The sequence below is a fragment of the Aricia agestis genome, chromosome 13, assembly GCF_905147365.1.
Source record: "Aricia agestis chromosome 13, ilAriAges1.1, whole genome shotgun sequence".
In the NCBI taxonomy this organism is placed as follows: domain Eukaryota; kingdom Metazoa; phylum Arthropoda; class Insecta; order Lepidoptera; family Lycaenidae; genus Aricia; species Aricia agestis.
The window spans coordinates 4,148,706-4,164,139 of NC_056418.1; the positions used below are offsets into that span (position 1 = coordinate 4,148,706).

Here is a 15,434-nt window from a genome sequence, read left to right on the forward strand (position 1 = left end):
GGCGAGCGTCTTTATTAAATTCCCACCAAATTAATTCTCGCCCCCGACTTAGCACGTCCCATAGAGATATTCCTGGAACTATTTGTTTTCATGGTATGCAAATTTAATGGCTATATTTTGGTATAAGAGAGAATATTGTGTATGTATCGGTGCCGAATTTATATTTTTATGAAAGTAGCCCGTGGGACAGCCATGCTTCGGCACGAATGGGCCGGCTCGACCGGAGAAATACCACGTTCTCACAGAAAACCGGTGTGAAACAGCGCTTGCGCTGTGTTTCGCCGAGTGAGTGAGTTTACCGGAGGCCCAATCCGTTACCCTATTCCCTTCCCTACCCTCCCCTATTCCCTTCCCTACCCTCCCCTATTCCCTTCCCTACCCTCCCCTATTACTTTATTCCCTCTTAAAAGGCCGGCAACGCACCTGCAGCTCTTCTGATGCTGCGAGTGTCCATGGGCGACGGAAGTTGCTTTCCATCAGGTGATTCTCGTCTCATTTGTCCCCTTATTTCATTAAAAAAAAAAGCCCATTTTATTTCCGCCGCCCTGTGTACGTAATCAGTAGGGCCTCTATGGATGGAAACAGGCGTCGAAATAAAAACTTGCTAAAACCGTCTGTCGTTGTTTTTCCTTAGCTCCGAGCTCAAAGTGAACATACAATATACATATTCAATCTACAGACTATAGTACACTAAACTATACTCGACTACCTACACTACAAAGTACCATCGAGGAAGTTGATTCCTATGCAATTGACAGACCAACGTTATTTGGTCGAATATGTCAATTCAATGTTAATTGTGATCTGTCGGCTGGGTTTGACGTAACGCAACCAATCTACTTAGGTTCCCGATTTGCATAGGAATCAACTTCTCTGATAGTACAAATATTGTTAGAGTACGTTATAACAGGGGTTGATATTAGAAAGATACGATATTATCTTATATTATACTTTAAGGCTCAATTATTTACACCGGCGCGGAATGGAATGGAAGCGACTTTTTGCAACGAAACTGTACACATAGCACAATGATCCTTATGTCAGCAGCATAACACAAAAATTAAATACGAGCCAAAAAATTGAACGCGCGTCTTTCGCGCGAATTCTCCGGTGTAAATTTCCTCGCATGAGGCGAAATTGACGCTTCCACTCCGTTCCATTCCGCGGCGGTGTATTTAAGTCTAAACGTTAAACCATCACCACCAGGTTTTCTAATTACACTATGTATAAATAATAAAAATCAAGTATATTTTAAAAATATATTTACATAGTGCTCGGTTACTGTACACTTTCTTCCTTATTCTCTGGTTCAGTTTCGTTTTCCGTTTCAATGGTTGAAGACTCCATCTTTTCTGAATCATCACTCTTCTTCTCCTAGAACAAAACAAATTCTATTATGTCTAATTACTAGTAACCTCCAAGTACAGTACTAAAAGTGGTCAAACTAAATAGAACAAAAAAAATTGAAAGTCTAAATTATTGTAAAATTAAATGAGGGGTGTGAAGTCGATAATTTAATTAAAAAAAAAAAAATTCATGGAACGGCGGGCCGCGGAGGGTCTTGGTGGCGGGCCGCGTCAGGTCCGTCAGGTCGGTATGAGTAACTACACAAACCTGTACAGCAGGAGCCTCGCGCTCCAGCAACAACACCAACTCGAGGTGCGGCGTGTGCGGGAACATGTCGAGGGGCAGCGCGACGGCGGGTCGGAACGGCGGGCCGCGGAGGGTCTTGGTGGCGGGCCGCGCCAGGTCCGTCAGGTTGCGGGTCGCGGCCGCCGCGTGACACGACACGTACACGATGCGACGTACCGACACGGCGTTACGGAGCGTCGTGATCGCACGCATATCTGCGTACAAATGTGTGTTACACGTTTTATAATTTGAAGTTAATTGTTTTTAGAACTGCATATTTATTGCTGTAGAAAACATAATATCTGAGTAATGAATAAATGTAAACAGAAGAATAGCTTTGAGTAAGGTAAATTAGACATTAAAACTATATTTCGGATAGCAAACATTAATTAACCAATTCCCATTCTGGCTGGTTTTTTGACATTTTTGATAGCAGTTTCGTCAATTTCCTAGACTGGCTAAAGTCAAACAGCTAACCAAAAAACAATAGATGAAGATAAACTCCTATCAAAAACCTTAGCAACCGGACACCAGTGCGTCTGCCGTCTAGCATGCGTCTAACGAGATATCTCACTCTCGAGATATCTCGTTGAAACTACTCTTCTCATAATGTCAAAATTTCGCTAAACTCGATAAAAATGTGTTGTCAATGACACGAGAAAAAATGTATGTCATGTTAGGATCAATAGAGATGAAGAGACAAACCATCAAACATCGAGAAAACATGTAGACAAAATTTTCTCGTTGGCGTATGTTAGGCGCACAGATATCTTTTGCTCCTTTACCGATTATAAAAACCAAAAATTCTAAAATTGAAAAAAGTTCCTTGCCGATTTAAAAAAAAAACTCACGCAGCCCCGCTCTCGGCGGGTCTACAATAGCGATGATGTCGTCCCCTGTTGCCCTGGCGAGCACCGACGGCAGTATGTCCTCCGCTTTACCGGTGAAGAAGTCGCAGTTGGTCACACCGTTCTCAGCGGCGTTGGCTTTGGCGTCCTTCACCGCTTCGGGGATAATCTCTAGGCCGAGTACTTTGTTCACGTGCTGCAGTGATTTTGAAATATTATTTTTATACATTTTCCACTTACAGCGAAGACATTGAATAAAGGGACAGAACAAGTCACTAGAAAAATATCGATTATCGAATATTATACTTCGATCGATCGATCGATTTTGATATGTAAATATTTTGCTATCTTAAGTCCCACTTGCGCTAGTTTGGATTTTAACAAATCGGCTGACATCATAATATCTTCTCCTTCATAACTATCAGGAACGAGTGTGAAAACATAATATTATAGATGATTATAGTGAACATAATAGGACCACAAATATAGTTAATAAGTAGAAACTATGCATTTTAAATTTGAATAAAATCAGCGCACAATTTTAATATGATTCAGCATAAATAGGAGACAGCACAATTGGCGCTATCGATAGATCAGTGCTCAGTCAGCGAAAAACATGAGCTACTTGCTCTCTAATCTCTACATTTTCGCCAATCGATACCTACTAAAGTTGTGCGCGGCCTTTACTTAATACAGGTTGCAATTAAACCTTCCTGCCAAATTTTGATATATTGATCCTTGTTAAAAATAAAAATACACGTATTTTTTTTATAATCACTCGCTACTAAAATATTGAGAAATAGCTTCCGATAGTTATCCTAAAAAACACTACAAGTTACAACTATTGGACACGACGCGTCGCCCGGGCGTGATGTGCCCCCGCGCGCGCGCCTCCCCCTGTGTCGCCCCCGCTCATTCCCCGCGCCGCGAGTGACCATTCGTATTATAACGATTTCAAATGGGATAAAATATGTCATTAAAAAAATAATAACACCCAATTTTTTTGTTAAATGGACTCTCCTAATGATACCTAAGCCCTGGAAAAAAATTGGCAGGAAGGTTTAATTGCAACCTGTTTATAAAACTCCTTAAATTTCACTCTCGACATGCGTAAAGAGGTGTAATAACTAATAACAATACCTTAGCGAAGCACAGTCCAATAGTGCCAGTGCCGCAGCAGATATCGAGCACTGTGGAATCGGCGGTCGCGCGGCTGAGTTCTATAGCGCTCGAGTATAACAGCTCCGCGCACGCTGTGTTTATCTACAATAAATAAATCTTATTATTAAATTACTTTTACAGTGTGTTAAGTAATAATGTATCAATAAAAAATTGTGATTTGTAAATTACAAATCACATTTTTCTATTGATACTGATTGTAATTAAATTAATTATATGTATCATCTATATATATAAAAATCAATTGCTGTTCGTTAGTCTCGCTAAAACTCGAGAACGGCTGAACGGATTTATCTTATCTTGGTCTTGAATTATTCGTGGAGGTCTAGGGAAGGTTTAAAAGGTGAGAAAAATTTTGGATGTGTGGCGGTACCCACAAATCGCCTAATATTCCTGCATCGCGCTATCGAAGTTTTCTGAGCGCGTCGGTATATATGTTATAGTCAAAGTCCGATACACAGTCTCTTCGCGGAAGGACTGGTTTATCCTAGGTTTGGCCAAAGCCGTCAGGGGATCCCCGAAATACATTTCAATTTCGCCCTTTGCCTGAAGTATTTTTAGTCAAACCCAGGAGCTCCTAACTTTTCAGTCAAACGTCGAAAGTAAATTATTCTGTTTCGGTTTTGGCCTAGTCAATCCTAGAAGCGACTGCAAAACTCGGTCAAACGTTGATCTGAACATGTTTAAACAGGTTCATAATTCTCTCGCGGTGTTCCGACCGATTGTTTTGTCATTTCATGTTCGTTCATTGAGCGTGCGGGCGTGTAATTGTGTAAAATTGAAGATGAGTGAATCAAACGGTGTTGTTGTTACTAAAAACGTGGATGAAGAAGCTTTGTCCATGTCAGAAAAATGATTAATTTGCCACTTTAACTACCTAAGAAATTATTAAAACAATTAACATTAAAGTTAATGCCTCACCATGTCAGAAAAATGATTAATTTTGCATTTTAATTACTTAAAAAATTATTAAAACAATAAATATCAAAATAGGCTTGATGACTATTTTTTTCTTATTGGTAATTGAAAGACCTTTAAAAAATAGAAACATTGCTGAAAGAATGACTCTGATAGCTTAAAAATTCACCAAGATATTACAATTCAAACATCTCATAAAATAGACCTGCCCAAAACGCTCCATACAAAGTGCTACGAAAGACTGACGTCACTCTTTCGTAGTTTGTACGCATCGGGAGAGAACTTTGTTCGATAGGTATATTAAATACTGCGTTTATGAAAGTGTTTTCATAACAAATTTGCTTTTAATTGCATAAGATATCGCATGGTATACAAATATTAAGAAATTTAATTAAAAAAAAACGACTTGATTATCCAACTTTGAAGGCGCATAACAAAAAAAATAAAAATGCTATCGAGCTGAAATTTTGGGAACACTTATTTTTCACCGTGATTTCTTTATTTTATTAACAAAATTCGCTAATCTTTGACCTTGTCATCATCCCTATTTTAAAAATGTTATTTTTTTATACCTAATCTTACCAACTAACCTCCGTATATTCCAAAGCATTTATTTATTTTATACTTTATTGCACATCGTACAAAAGGCGGGCCTAATGCCACACAGCATTCTCTCAAAGCATCTCAAATATAAAAGTGAAAATCACGTAAGCTGACCAATCAGGTGTCAGAACTGGCAGAGTTAAGCGGTTAAGACTTGAAAGCTGCTTAAATGATAAAATGCTTCCAAATATACGAAGATAAGACACTTCATACCTATATCGGAGTTTGACTCGTCAAACCCCGATTTAATAAAATTATGTTTTGACGTTTGTCTGACCAAATTAGTCCCTCCCAGGTTTGACGAAAATTGTTTAGTCAAAGGCCGAAAATTTACATTTGTTTGGGCTTTGACTAAGTCATTCAGTCTGACCTGAGGATTGACCAGTCCAACCTAGGAGCGCCGGAGCTTCGGAGTTTGCCTATAACATATATACGACAGCTGAAATGTATCACGTGGGCTTCGGCCTGACCGAGCATAACACCTCGCTCGGTCGGAAGATCTTCCTTTAGCGTCGCCACGCATTATCCCACAGATGTATAGATGCATGGATGTATATGTAGCTGTATGGATGTTTGTTACTCTTTCACGCAAAAACTACTGAACGGATTTTAATGAAACTTTACAATAATATAGCTTAAACATCATAATAACACATAGGCTACAATTTTAACCGACTTTCAAAATGGGGGAGGTGTTATGTTCGTTTTCTTATGTTCAACGATTACTCCGTCGTTTGTTAACCGATTTTCAAAATTTTTCTTTTGGGTATCATCATAAATATAGGGTATCATCCCAATTCGGTATTATATTCACAAAAGTGGTGATCTGATGAAGGATCCATAAGTAAACGAGGGAACTCCTCAAAAATTATAGGGAAATATGTGGTGACTTCGGTTTCGTGAGAAGTATTCTAAGCATATGCTACCAACAAGTAAGATTTTGAACCGAGGTATACCTGGTATACCGTGGTTCGGAAGGTGCTGAGAGAACTCCTGATTCTTTATAGATACAAGTTTGGGAGTTTCGGCGTTGTTTTAAGAACGGAAAGCATATGCTTCTATGCAAATTACATTCATCATCAACATCGTCATCATCATCACTACCATATTATACCATGTTATTGGTAAGTACTTTTCATAGTCTTTTAGATCGAGACTCGAGTTTGTCAAGCGATAATTTAAAAAAATCTATACCTACCTAATATTATAAACCTGAAGAGTATGTTTGCTTGAACGGAATCGGAGGAACTACAGATCCGATTTAAAAACTTATTTCAGTGTTAGATAGCTCATTTATCGAGTAAGAACTAAGACTATAGGCTAAGACTAATACGACCGAAGAAACTCAGGAAAATGTGGGAAAAACGGGGGAAATATTAGAAATTACGAACTACTGGAGCAATTTTTATGGCAATATTTGGCACAGATATAGAGTAGACCAAGTGAAGGGAGTAGGGACATAAGAGCTATTTTTATGGGAAAATGTACGGTTTCCGTAAAATTCCTAATTTACGCGGGCGAAGCCGCGCGGGACATCTAGTTTAATATAAAGTTTTATAAATAAGCTACATTATTTACGTGGGAGATTTATGCTTCGGCACGAATGGGCCGGCTCGACCGGAGAAATACCACGTTCTCACAAAAAACCGGCGTGAAACAGCGCTAGCGCTGTGTTTCGCCGAGTGAGTGAGTTTACCGGAGGCCCAATCCCCTACCCTATTCCCTTCCTTACCCTCCCCTATTCCCTTCCCTTCCCATCCCTACCCTATTACCCTACTCCCTCTTAAAAGGCCGTCAACGCACCTGTAGCAGCTCTTCTGATGCTGCGAGTTTCCATGGGCGACGGAGGTTGCTTTCCATCAGGTGGCCTGTTTGCTCGTTTGCCCCCTTTTTTCATAAAAAAATATTATGACTCGACCATTCAAAGATAATGCATATTTTCGATTATCTTTTTAAGCTACTACGAACTGTACAGTCTGACTTACTTGGAAGAATGCTTCAGGAGATATCCTAAACTTGAGCCCCAGTATGGAGTCAGTGATATGCGTTGGGCCCATCAGGTGTGTTGCTTTGGAATCCTCGTCGCCTACCCTCCTAAAATAAGTCAAAATATTTAATTACACAGCTAATAGTCATATCCATTAATTTGTAATAAAATTCTGTGAGAACAAAAATACAATCTTTTAACTTGTTACTTTTTTGTTAGCAGATGAAAATACAAGGATCTTATTCCACAGGCTTTGGAGTCTTCAGTACTGAAGCATTCTATCAATTGCGTTTTTAATTTCTCCAATTCTTCTGAAGACAGTTCCTGTAATAAAATAATTAGAATATTAATTTTATAGTATAAGATTTGAATTGATAGTAAAGGGTTTAGGAAGTCAGATTATTATTAAAATTTTTGTACTTCTATATATATAAAACTCAAAGGTGACCAAATTAAATAGAATTCTTTAACATGGTGACTGACATGGTGATCTATCAACGCACAGTCCAAACCACTGGATCGATCGGGCTGAAATTTGGCATGCAGGTAGATATTATGACGTAGGCATCCGCTAAGAAAGGATTTTGATTAATTCCACCTCCAAGGGGTTAAAATAGGGGATGAAAATTTGTATGTAATAATACTACTTAACGCGAGCGAAGCCGCGGGCAAAAGTTCGTATTTTATAAAACACATTAAAAAAAGTTACCTGTGGGTACATAGACACGATTACCATAAGTTCACCGCTGTACGTAGACTGTCTGACAGTCAAGTACCTCCAGTAACCTGTGTAGTCGGCTGGAGAGTAGGGTGCTAAGTCCGAACTACGTACAAAGTCTTGGAAAATCTGTGTACAAAATATATTTTTATGCATTAGAAGTTTTCTAAGTTTTATCAGTATTATTCTTATACCATAAGTTGAATTGTTATCAAACATCAGTTTGCAATTACCAAACCAAAACCAATCAACAATTCTCTTGTAAGAATAATTTTTAACAGACTTCCAAAAAGGAAGAGGTTTTTAAATGTAAATATGTGACTTAGTAAAATAGACTTACTGAGACAGCTTTTTTGGTCTCCTCAGGAATGTGTTTCAACATGTGTATGGGTGCTACTCCAACAGTGCCCGTGACGTAGCTACCTAACCGGAATCCCACAGTCGGCTTCTGGGTCTCCTCATCAATACCAACTGTGAACTCACTCTTATTCCTGTAGCCTTCTGTCACTGGTGACTTCTGTATCAGTTTCAGCTCAAAGCTAAGGCCATTATAAATTTTACGATTAGCCTCAATTTCTTTCCTCCTATTTTTAAAAACTTTCCAAACCTCATTTTCATAATGCATCAATGTTTTTCTAATTTCGTTTTCTTTTCTCTTCAGCTGTGAAAGAAAAAGTCTAATAAATATTTTAAAATGTACAGTATGGCCGTATGAGAATTCACTTGGGAACGGCTTCTGTGTTGGGGTGGTCCCACGTATAAAAACTTATACGTGGGAGAGCCATGCTTCGGCATGAATGGGCCGGCTCGACCGGATAAATACCACGTTCTCACAGAAAACCGGCGTGAAACAGCGCTTGCGCTGTGTTTCGCCGAGTGAGTGAGTTTACCGGAGGCCCAATCCCCTAACCCCTACCCTATTCCCTTCCCTACCCTCCCCTATTACCCTATTCCCTCTTAAAAGGCCGGCAACGCACTTGCAGCTCTTCTGATGCTGCGAGTGTCCATAGGCGACGGAAGTTGCTTTCCATCAGGTGACCCGTTTGCTCGTTTGTCCCCTTATTTTATTAAAAAAAAAAAAACACGTCTTCACTTTGACTATAGCGGGGGTCGAGGTAAACGCATTTTCCGGCCAGCCTTTCTTCTATTAAACGAGGTCCTAAATCCCAATATTTCCCCAGTTCTTCTTGTTTTGCAGGTTCTTCTTCTAGTCGATGTTTGCGGGAGGCTGGCTCAGAGTGGTTGCAATTGTAAGTAATTTCTTACATTATCACTACCTGATAGTATTCTTCAATATTATAATACATATTTTAAACCCTTCTAACCCATCAATCCCCAAGCGGCAGCCGGCTGCCTCATAACAATTGAAAATCTATTGTGTCTGCGATTCCCATGATAGAGGTGCTACAGAATAGATATTTTAGATAATTTCCACTTGTAATCCTCTTGAACCTTTTTAAGCTTTCATCTTGAAATAAAAAAATACTGTAGTTAAAAATACATAAAAAATTTAAAATTTAAAATTATACCTGTTCTTCATAAGACACATTCCAAAATGGTATAACAGCATCTTTTAGTCTTTCTTCTTGACTTTTCCCTTCATCCTCTTTTTTCTTCTTCCTCTGTACATTGCTATCTTCTTCCAGTTTCCTCTTGACCAATGGATCAGGAGCGGGTTTTGCTTCTTCAGCAATTAATGTCTTTCCTTAAATTATAAAAATACATTGCATTTAACATTTTACTACAATTATTATTATTAATATGTAAGTTTGTATTATGTAAACCACTGACATGAATTTGATAAAGTTTTGTATGGAAGTCCTTTACATCTTAAATGATAAGTTATTTTTGTACTCAAAGATACATTAATTTTCCCACAAATTAGGTTGCTACTTGCTACCAATGTTGTTTATAAAGATGGGCTAAGGTTGCATTTTTACCAGAAATGTGTTGCAAGTAGTGATGAGCAAAACAAGACTTAGACCGTGATGTGTTTTTGAGAACAAATAGAATTGCTTCATTGACGTGAGCTTGCCATGACATCGCTCAGCGCGGCGATGCTATTGGATCTTAAAAACACATTCCTCGCAACACATCTCTGGTGGAAAGACAGTCTTAATGCCTTATGACATTTTTTGCCAGCTAACCTTAGGATGATATGGAGAAGGTAGAATAGACACATTCTCATAAAATGAAGGTCCACTGGAATGATGATGAATGTCCTAAGATAATTAATTAAACGAAACGAAACGGTATAGATTATTTTCAAGGAAACCCCTGTGTTGAGCGTTTTAGCCATGTAGCCGAAATATAAACATATTTATCATTGAACTTTAAGCAATAATTTTGTAAATACACTTTAAAGATATTATTTCATGTGACCAAATGGCATTAATAGTTAAGATTTTAATATTTTAGGATGTTCAACATTATTGCAGTGGACCCTTCAAATAAAAACTCATAATAAAATAAATAGTTGTATGATACTGAATCTTTTTTTTTATATATTTACTTTTATATATATTTTTTTATAGCCGATTGCAGATGTTGAAAGGGAAAAAAAAATTAACGTTTGGTAGTTGATGACTTTAACAGTTTTGTAATAGCAAACAGGAGACAGGGGCGCCGGCAGAAATAATTTCCAAGGGGTGCAGATTTTAGTTTTCTTCCTTTTTTTTCTACTTTTTACGAACAACAGTGACTGTCTATCTGCTTCAACAGAATACATTTAGTGCTGAAACATTACGAAGTACCTTTGTACATAGTAAGAGGGTTACATACGGCTTTTTATTTCAATAATTCCTGTTGATCCCGAGATTCCCAAGTGCACCACCTGGCACCCCCCTACCGGCGCCCAGATATTTAAAAATAAATACTACCTTTCCACACATATCCGTTGAGGGCATTAATAGCCTTGGTTCGGTCTTCATTATTTTGAAAACAAGCATACAGCCAATGGCTACCATTCTTAGGCCTTTTTATCTTACTGGTACTCAGTCCAAGCTTCTGGTTCATTAACTTCTTCAATTCCTATAACAAAGTTAATATTTTACTGTTAAAATAGTATGTCATTTACACATTAAATAGTGTTAACGATTTTATGTATTATCATGGTATTTACACATTAAATAGTGTTAACCATTTTATGTATTATCATGGTATTTACACATTAAATAGTGTTAATGATTTTATGCATCCTTGAACTTATTCTATCGAGGTGAAGTATAAAATATGTAATACTCAAGTGTAATATTTATCCACTTTTCTTACCGCTATTCCATAAAATTTTGGTAGTCCACGGAGTTCAATTTTAAATCTTTCGGAGGAAAATCCGCCTCGATCAAGATAGGCATACTCTTCATTTACGGTCGAATTCTCTTGAGTAGCAACGCCGTTATCATCTCTAGATACCTTTTCCTCATTTCCAGATGTATTTTCATTATGCATATTTCAGTAAAACCTTTTTAAACCACGTTTGTTTACAAAAAGTAAAAACATTTGACCATTTTTAGGTTATTTTTTGACTAATGATTTTGTCATTAAACGTCAGACGTCAGTGTCATTTATTCTGATATACAGAATGTAACAAAAATATTAAATAAGTGATAATACTTTAGGGTGTGTACGTGTTCCTTGTAGAGAGTTCGCTGTGAAAGTAGCAGCGCTGAAAGACGAAAAAAATTTTTTACTTTTGTATGGGGATACTCGTGACGCTCGGACCTTTGCCCATACAAAAGTGAAAAAAAATTTTCGTCTTTCAGAGCTGCTACTTTCACAGTGAACTCTCTACAAGGAACACGTACACACCCTAAAGTATTATCACTTATTTTTGTTACACACTGTATATAGACTGGGTAGACTGATATTAGAATATTTTATACGTGGGAGAGCCATGCACGCACGAATGGGCCGGCTCGACAGGAGAAATACCACGTTCTCACAGAAAACCGGCGTGAAACAGTGCTTGCGCTGTGTTTCGCCGAGTGAGTGAGTTTACCGGAGGCCCAATCCCCTACCCTAATCCCTTCCCTACCCTCCCTTATTCCCTTCCATGGGCGTACCCAGGTTCTGGGCCAGGGGGGGGCAAATCAGATTTTTCATAAGCTAGGTGTTTATAAAGAATAAAAAATTAATATTCTTTAGTTAAAATATTGTATTGCAAACAAATGGCAAAAAATAGTTTTCTTAATTTTTTATTTTTATAGATAAAAGTACTAGATAATATACTTAGTAGGGACGTCAACATGATCCAGGGGGGGGCAGCTGCCCCCCCCCCCCCCCCTCGGTACGCCCATGTTCCCTTCCCTTCCCATCCCTACGACCCTATTCCCTCTCAAAAGGCCGGCAACGCACCTGCAGCTCTTATGATGCTGCGAGTGTCCATGGGCGACGGAAGTTGCTTTCCATCAGGTGACCCGTTTGCCCCCTTATTTCATAGAAAAAAAAAGATCAAAAACAATAATCGTAATCTGGGACTCGCAACTCGCAACCCACAATAGGACAAGTGTTTATCTACTGGTTCGACTGTGGATGAAAAGCCTGTTAAACATACTTTCTTTTAGCTTGCTACATATTATATTAATCTGTGCTTTCTTTGATGATTGGACTCCGAACCATCCAAGGCGAAATAGAAGTTATTTACAAAATATATATAATGATTACCCTTATTGTAAAGTTACAGGACATTAGTAAATAAAGATAAATATTGTTCATAATTTATTTTATTAACAAGAATAGAATAGTATAATGGCAGTCAAAAATATAATCTAAATAAATAACTACATTTATTATAATTACACATAAGTACCAGTTAAAACTCTAAAGTAATAATGCTATTATAATATAATATATTTTATAAGAAGACACTTTCGACTAGCCTCATTAGTAAATAACAACACTTACTCACAAGTCACATGACATACTAACATACAATTAAAATATTTCAACTAAAGTTATTTTAAGATAGGAGCAAAACTGTTAGTCAATATAAAGTTATAGGATATTAGGAATATATTAAATAGTAAATACTAAATAGAAACATATCTTAAGAATGCTGTTTCTCTTCCTGCTATGACTTATTCTCTTTGTCAAACATATTCTTTAAGGCATTTCTGTCTTCTTCTACTCTTTCTTGCCGGAGTTTTTTAATGAGATCCAACTCTTTATCTACTGTGGAAGACATATTTGGATTTATAGATTTCAGCTTTTTAAAGTCGTTTTCTGCCAAATCTGGATTCCAAGCACCTACGTGTGCCTTTCCGCGCCTGAACAAAGCTTTTTCATTTTCTGAAAATAATTTTTATTTTCTTTAATAATAGAAAATAATAAATGTTATTAACTGGAATTTTGATTGTTTCTTTGATTTGATCCGTAACAAAAACCTATTTTGATGATAAAGATATAGAGCAGACTATGGGTTACTTTGTATTCCAGCAAAATGTGTTATTATAACATTTTCTTTTGCATGTAGTTTGTCTTATATCTACTTACATATTTTTTTTTATTACCTGGCTCATGTTCTAGAACTGTATTACAATGTTCTATGACTGCATAAAAATCTCCTTTTATTAGTTTACATTGTGCAAAATTTAGTAGGATAGGTAGTTTTAATTTGTTCAGGGTGATCCATTCCTCGTCAGTTTTTCTTTCTCTGAAAATATGAAAAGTTTAAAATTCTCATAGACTACTATCGCAAATGTACTCATCCTCATTTATTAAAGTTGGGTGAGTAGTTTTTGTGCAATGTTCAGATAAACTTGGCCTGGGTGTAGACTGTATAACTACAGTCCAGTAAATCTAACAATTACATAAAAATTACTCAATATTATAATAAGATAAAATACCTAATCATCATTTGTTCACAGATGGATATAGCTTTTCTGTATGCCTCCTCTGCTTCATCATATTGTTTTTGTGCATAATACTTATTACCCTTCTCTTTAAGTGTAGGTACAAGTTTTAATCTTTCGTCAGTATTCAGTTGCCATAATTCCTTCTCATACTCATTTGATTGTTCTATTTTTAAAATTTCTGAAATCAATCACACATGATAATATTATATTATATTTTTATAGAATGGATACCTTGCAAAAGCATTAGATTAATTAGATTAATGAAACATTAGATTAATACATTGAAGAAATCACTTAACACTAGAAAGATAAAGACAGCAATAATTTGCATTTTGCCTTGTAAATATTAATTGATAAGTAACATGTAACTTACATACCAATTATGAACTCCAAATCAGTAGGATTGTTAATCAGATCGTCCAAGTCTGGATAGCCAATCCCCTCTGTATGCAATGTCATAGTGCAAGTATGTGTTTTCCTGTTATTTTCTTGTCCCAATTCCCTAAGAGTTTTGGACACAAATGGGTAACTGTAGACCAGCTGTTGAAAGAGACAGAGTTTATTTTAGTACTTGACCAGACATCTTTATTCTTTTTTAGATGATATTAAAAATTATAACCCAGTAGGTTTTAGTGTGTGTAAACAACTTAGAAGTTTCAACTTACTTCTTTTTTTACTTGAAAACTTGCGACCTCTCCAAGAGACATCATCTTCACTATTGTTTCCCAAACTTCCAACTTAAACTTATGTCCGATCACTAACACCATTGGTTCTTTCTTGCCAATTTTCTTGCTGTCGTCTATAAGTACTCTCTCTTTGCCAAGTTTCCATGTTTGAAAGTGAAAATGTACCTATAATAGTTTTAAGTGTTTTACAGTGCAATTTATTGAACAATGCATAGTTAAACATTGGAAAATTAATGTGTAAAGGCAAACAGCAATTATTTACCTTACTTCCTTCTTTAATAGGTATATACTTCTGCCCTGCGTGGACTATAGTTTTGACTATGGGAGCTGTGGTCATTTTCAAGTATTCAACAAATTATTATCTCAAATTTTATCACAACTTACAAGACTACACAAAAATTGAAGTTTTCTTAAATGATGTCACATACGGTCATTTTTTAACTATGCAGTTAACTTATTTTGTTTATTTTACACTTCGTTTTATTATTATACAAGCAAATAAAAATCGAGTCTTTATTTTACAATTTTTTTTGATAATTTAGAAATTATCAAGGAGCTTACACCCTAAATTATCATAATTATTCCTTCTTCTTCTTTGACATTGACATAAAAAATTAAGAAATTTGTCAAATGTCAATGTCAAACGTAATTGCATTTAATTGACAACCATAAACATTTTTTTTATTCGTCCCGGTCGGGACAGGCAAAAGGAGCGTTGCCCATACAGCCGTGCGATTGCGATATTCTTCTATTGCGGCGTTATTATCGCAGCAGTGTATAACTACATGAGCCCTCATACAAAATGTGAAAACATATATCGCATGATCGATCGCGCGATATATCGCGCCTGTCTGCGGTAGCTTGCTACATAATTTATAATAATCTGTGGTCTGCGGGAGCCTTTAATACCTGAAGGACTGGTACCAGACAACGGAAATGTTTAAAATTTAACACATCTTTTATTAGTATTTAATTAAATATAACAAAATGATTTATTGACCAGTAGGCAGT

At 36.7% G+C, this 15,434-nt stretch overlaps 2 protein-coding genes across 3 annotated transcripts; both read right to left on the minus strand.

Annotated features, from left to right (window-relative positions):
- Positions 1 to 1,245: 1,245 nt before the first annotated feature.
- On the minus strand, positions 1,246 to 11,391 carry LOC121733156 (tRNA (uracil-5-)-methyltransferase homolog A). 2 transcript variants are annotated; one of them, XM_042123326.1, is made up of 11 exons: positions 11,156 to 11,391; positions 10,765 to 10,915; positions 9,415 to 9,590; positions 8,226 to 8,546; positions 7,877 to 8,014; positions 7,376 to 7,491; positions 7,166 to 7,274; positions 3,621 to 3,743; positions 2,484 to 2,676; positions 1,615 to 1,847; positions 1,246 to 1,371 (listed from the first exon to the last, which is right to left on the minus strand). In XM_042123326.1, the coding sequence occupies exons 1-11, from the start codon at positions 11,330 to 11,332 to the stop codon at positions 1,279 to 1,281; spliced, it is 1,830 nt and encodes a 609-aa protein (XP_041979260.1). In that variant the 5' UTR covers positions 11,333 to 11,391; the 3' UTR covers positions 1,246 to 1,278. The 2 variants fall into 2 exon arrangements, with proteins under 2 accessions (XP_041979260.1, XP_041979258.1); XM_042123324.1 differs by having other exon boundaries at positions 1,246 to 1,374.
- A 1,337-nt stretch (positions 11,392 to 12,728) lies between these two features.
- On the minus strand, positions 12,729 to 14,874 carry LOC121733158 (aryl-hydrocarbon-interacting protein-like 1). The gene is made up of 6 exons (XM_042123329.1): positions 14,686 to 14,874; positions 14,403 to 14,588; positions 14,115 to 14,277; positions 13,729 to 13,915; positions 13,393 to 13,535; positions 12,729 to 13,171 (listed from the first exon to the last, which is right to left on the minus strand). The coding sequence occupies exons 1-6, from the start codon at positions 14,758 to 14,760 to the stop codon at positions 12,954 to 12,956; spliced, it is 972 nt and encodes a 323-aa protein (XP_041979263.1). The 5' UTR covers positions 14,761 to 14,874; the 3' UTR covers positions 12,729 to 12,953.
- Positions 14,875 to 15,434: the final 560 nt, after the last annotated feature.

What these genes read in the sequence shown, in the direction of transcription:
- LOC121733156 (XM_042123324.1), bottom strand. Translation starts at nt 11,332, where the DNA reads ATGCATAATGAAAATACATCTGGAAATGAGGAAAAGGTATCTAGAGAT. An exon ending in CAAAATTTTATGGAATAGCG is followed by an intron (nt 10,916 to 11,155) that starts GTAAGAAAAGTG and finishes ACTTTGTTATAG; the next exon opens with GAATTGAAGAAGTTAATGAA. An exon ending in CTCCTGAAGCATTCTTCCAA is followed by an intron (nt 3,744 to 7,165) that starts GTAAGTCAGACT and finishes TATTTATTGTAG; the next exon opens with ATAAACACAGCGTGCGCGGA.
- LOC121733158 (XM_042123329.1), bottom strand. Translation starts at nt 14,760, where the DNA reads ATGACCACAGCTCCCATAGTCAAAACTATAGTCCACGCAGGGCAGAAG. An exon ending in TGATTTGGAGTTCATAATTG is followed by an intron (nt 13,916 to 14,114) that starts GTATGTAAGTTA and finishes GATTGATTTCAG; the next exon opens with AAATTTTAAAAATAGAACAA. An exon ending in AGTTCTAGAACATGAGCCAG is followed by an intron (nt 13,172 to 13,392) that starts GTAATAAAAAAA and finishes AATTATTTTCAG; the next exon opens with AAAATGAAAAAGCTTTGTTC.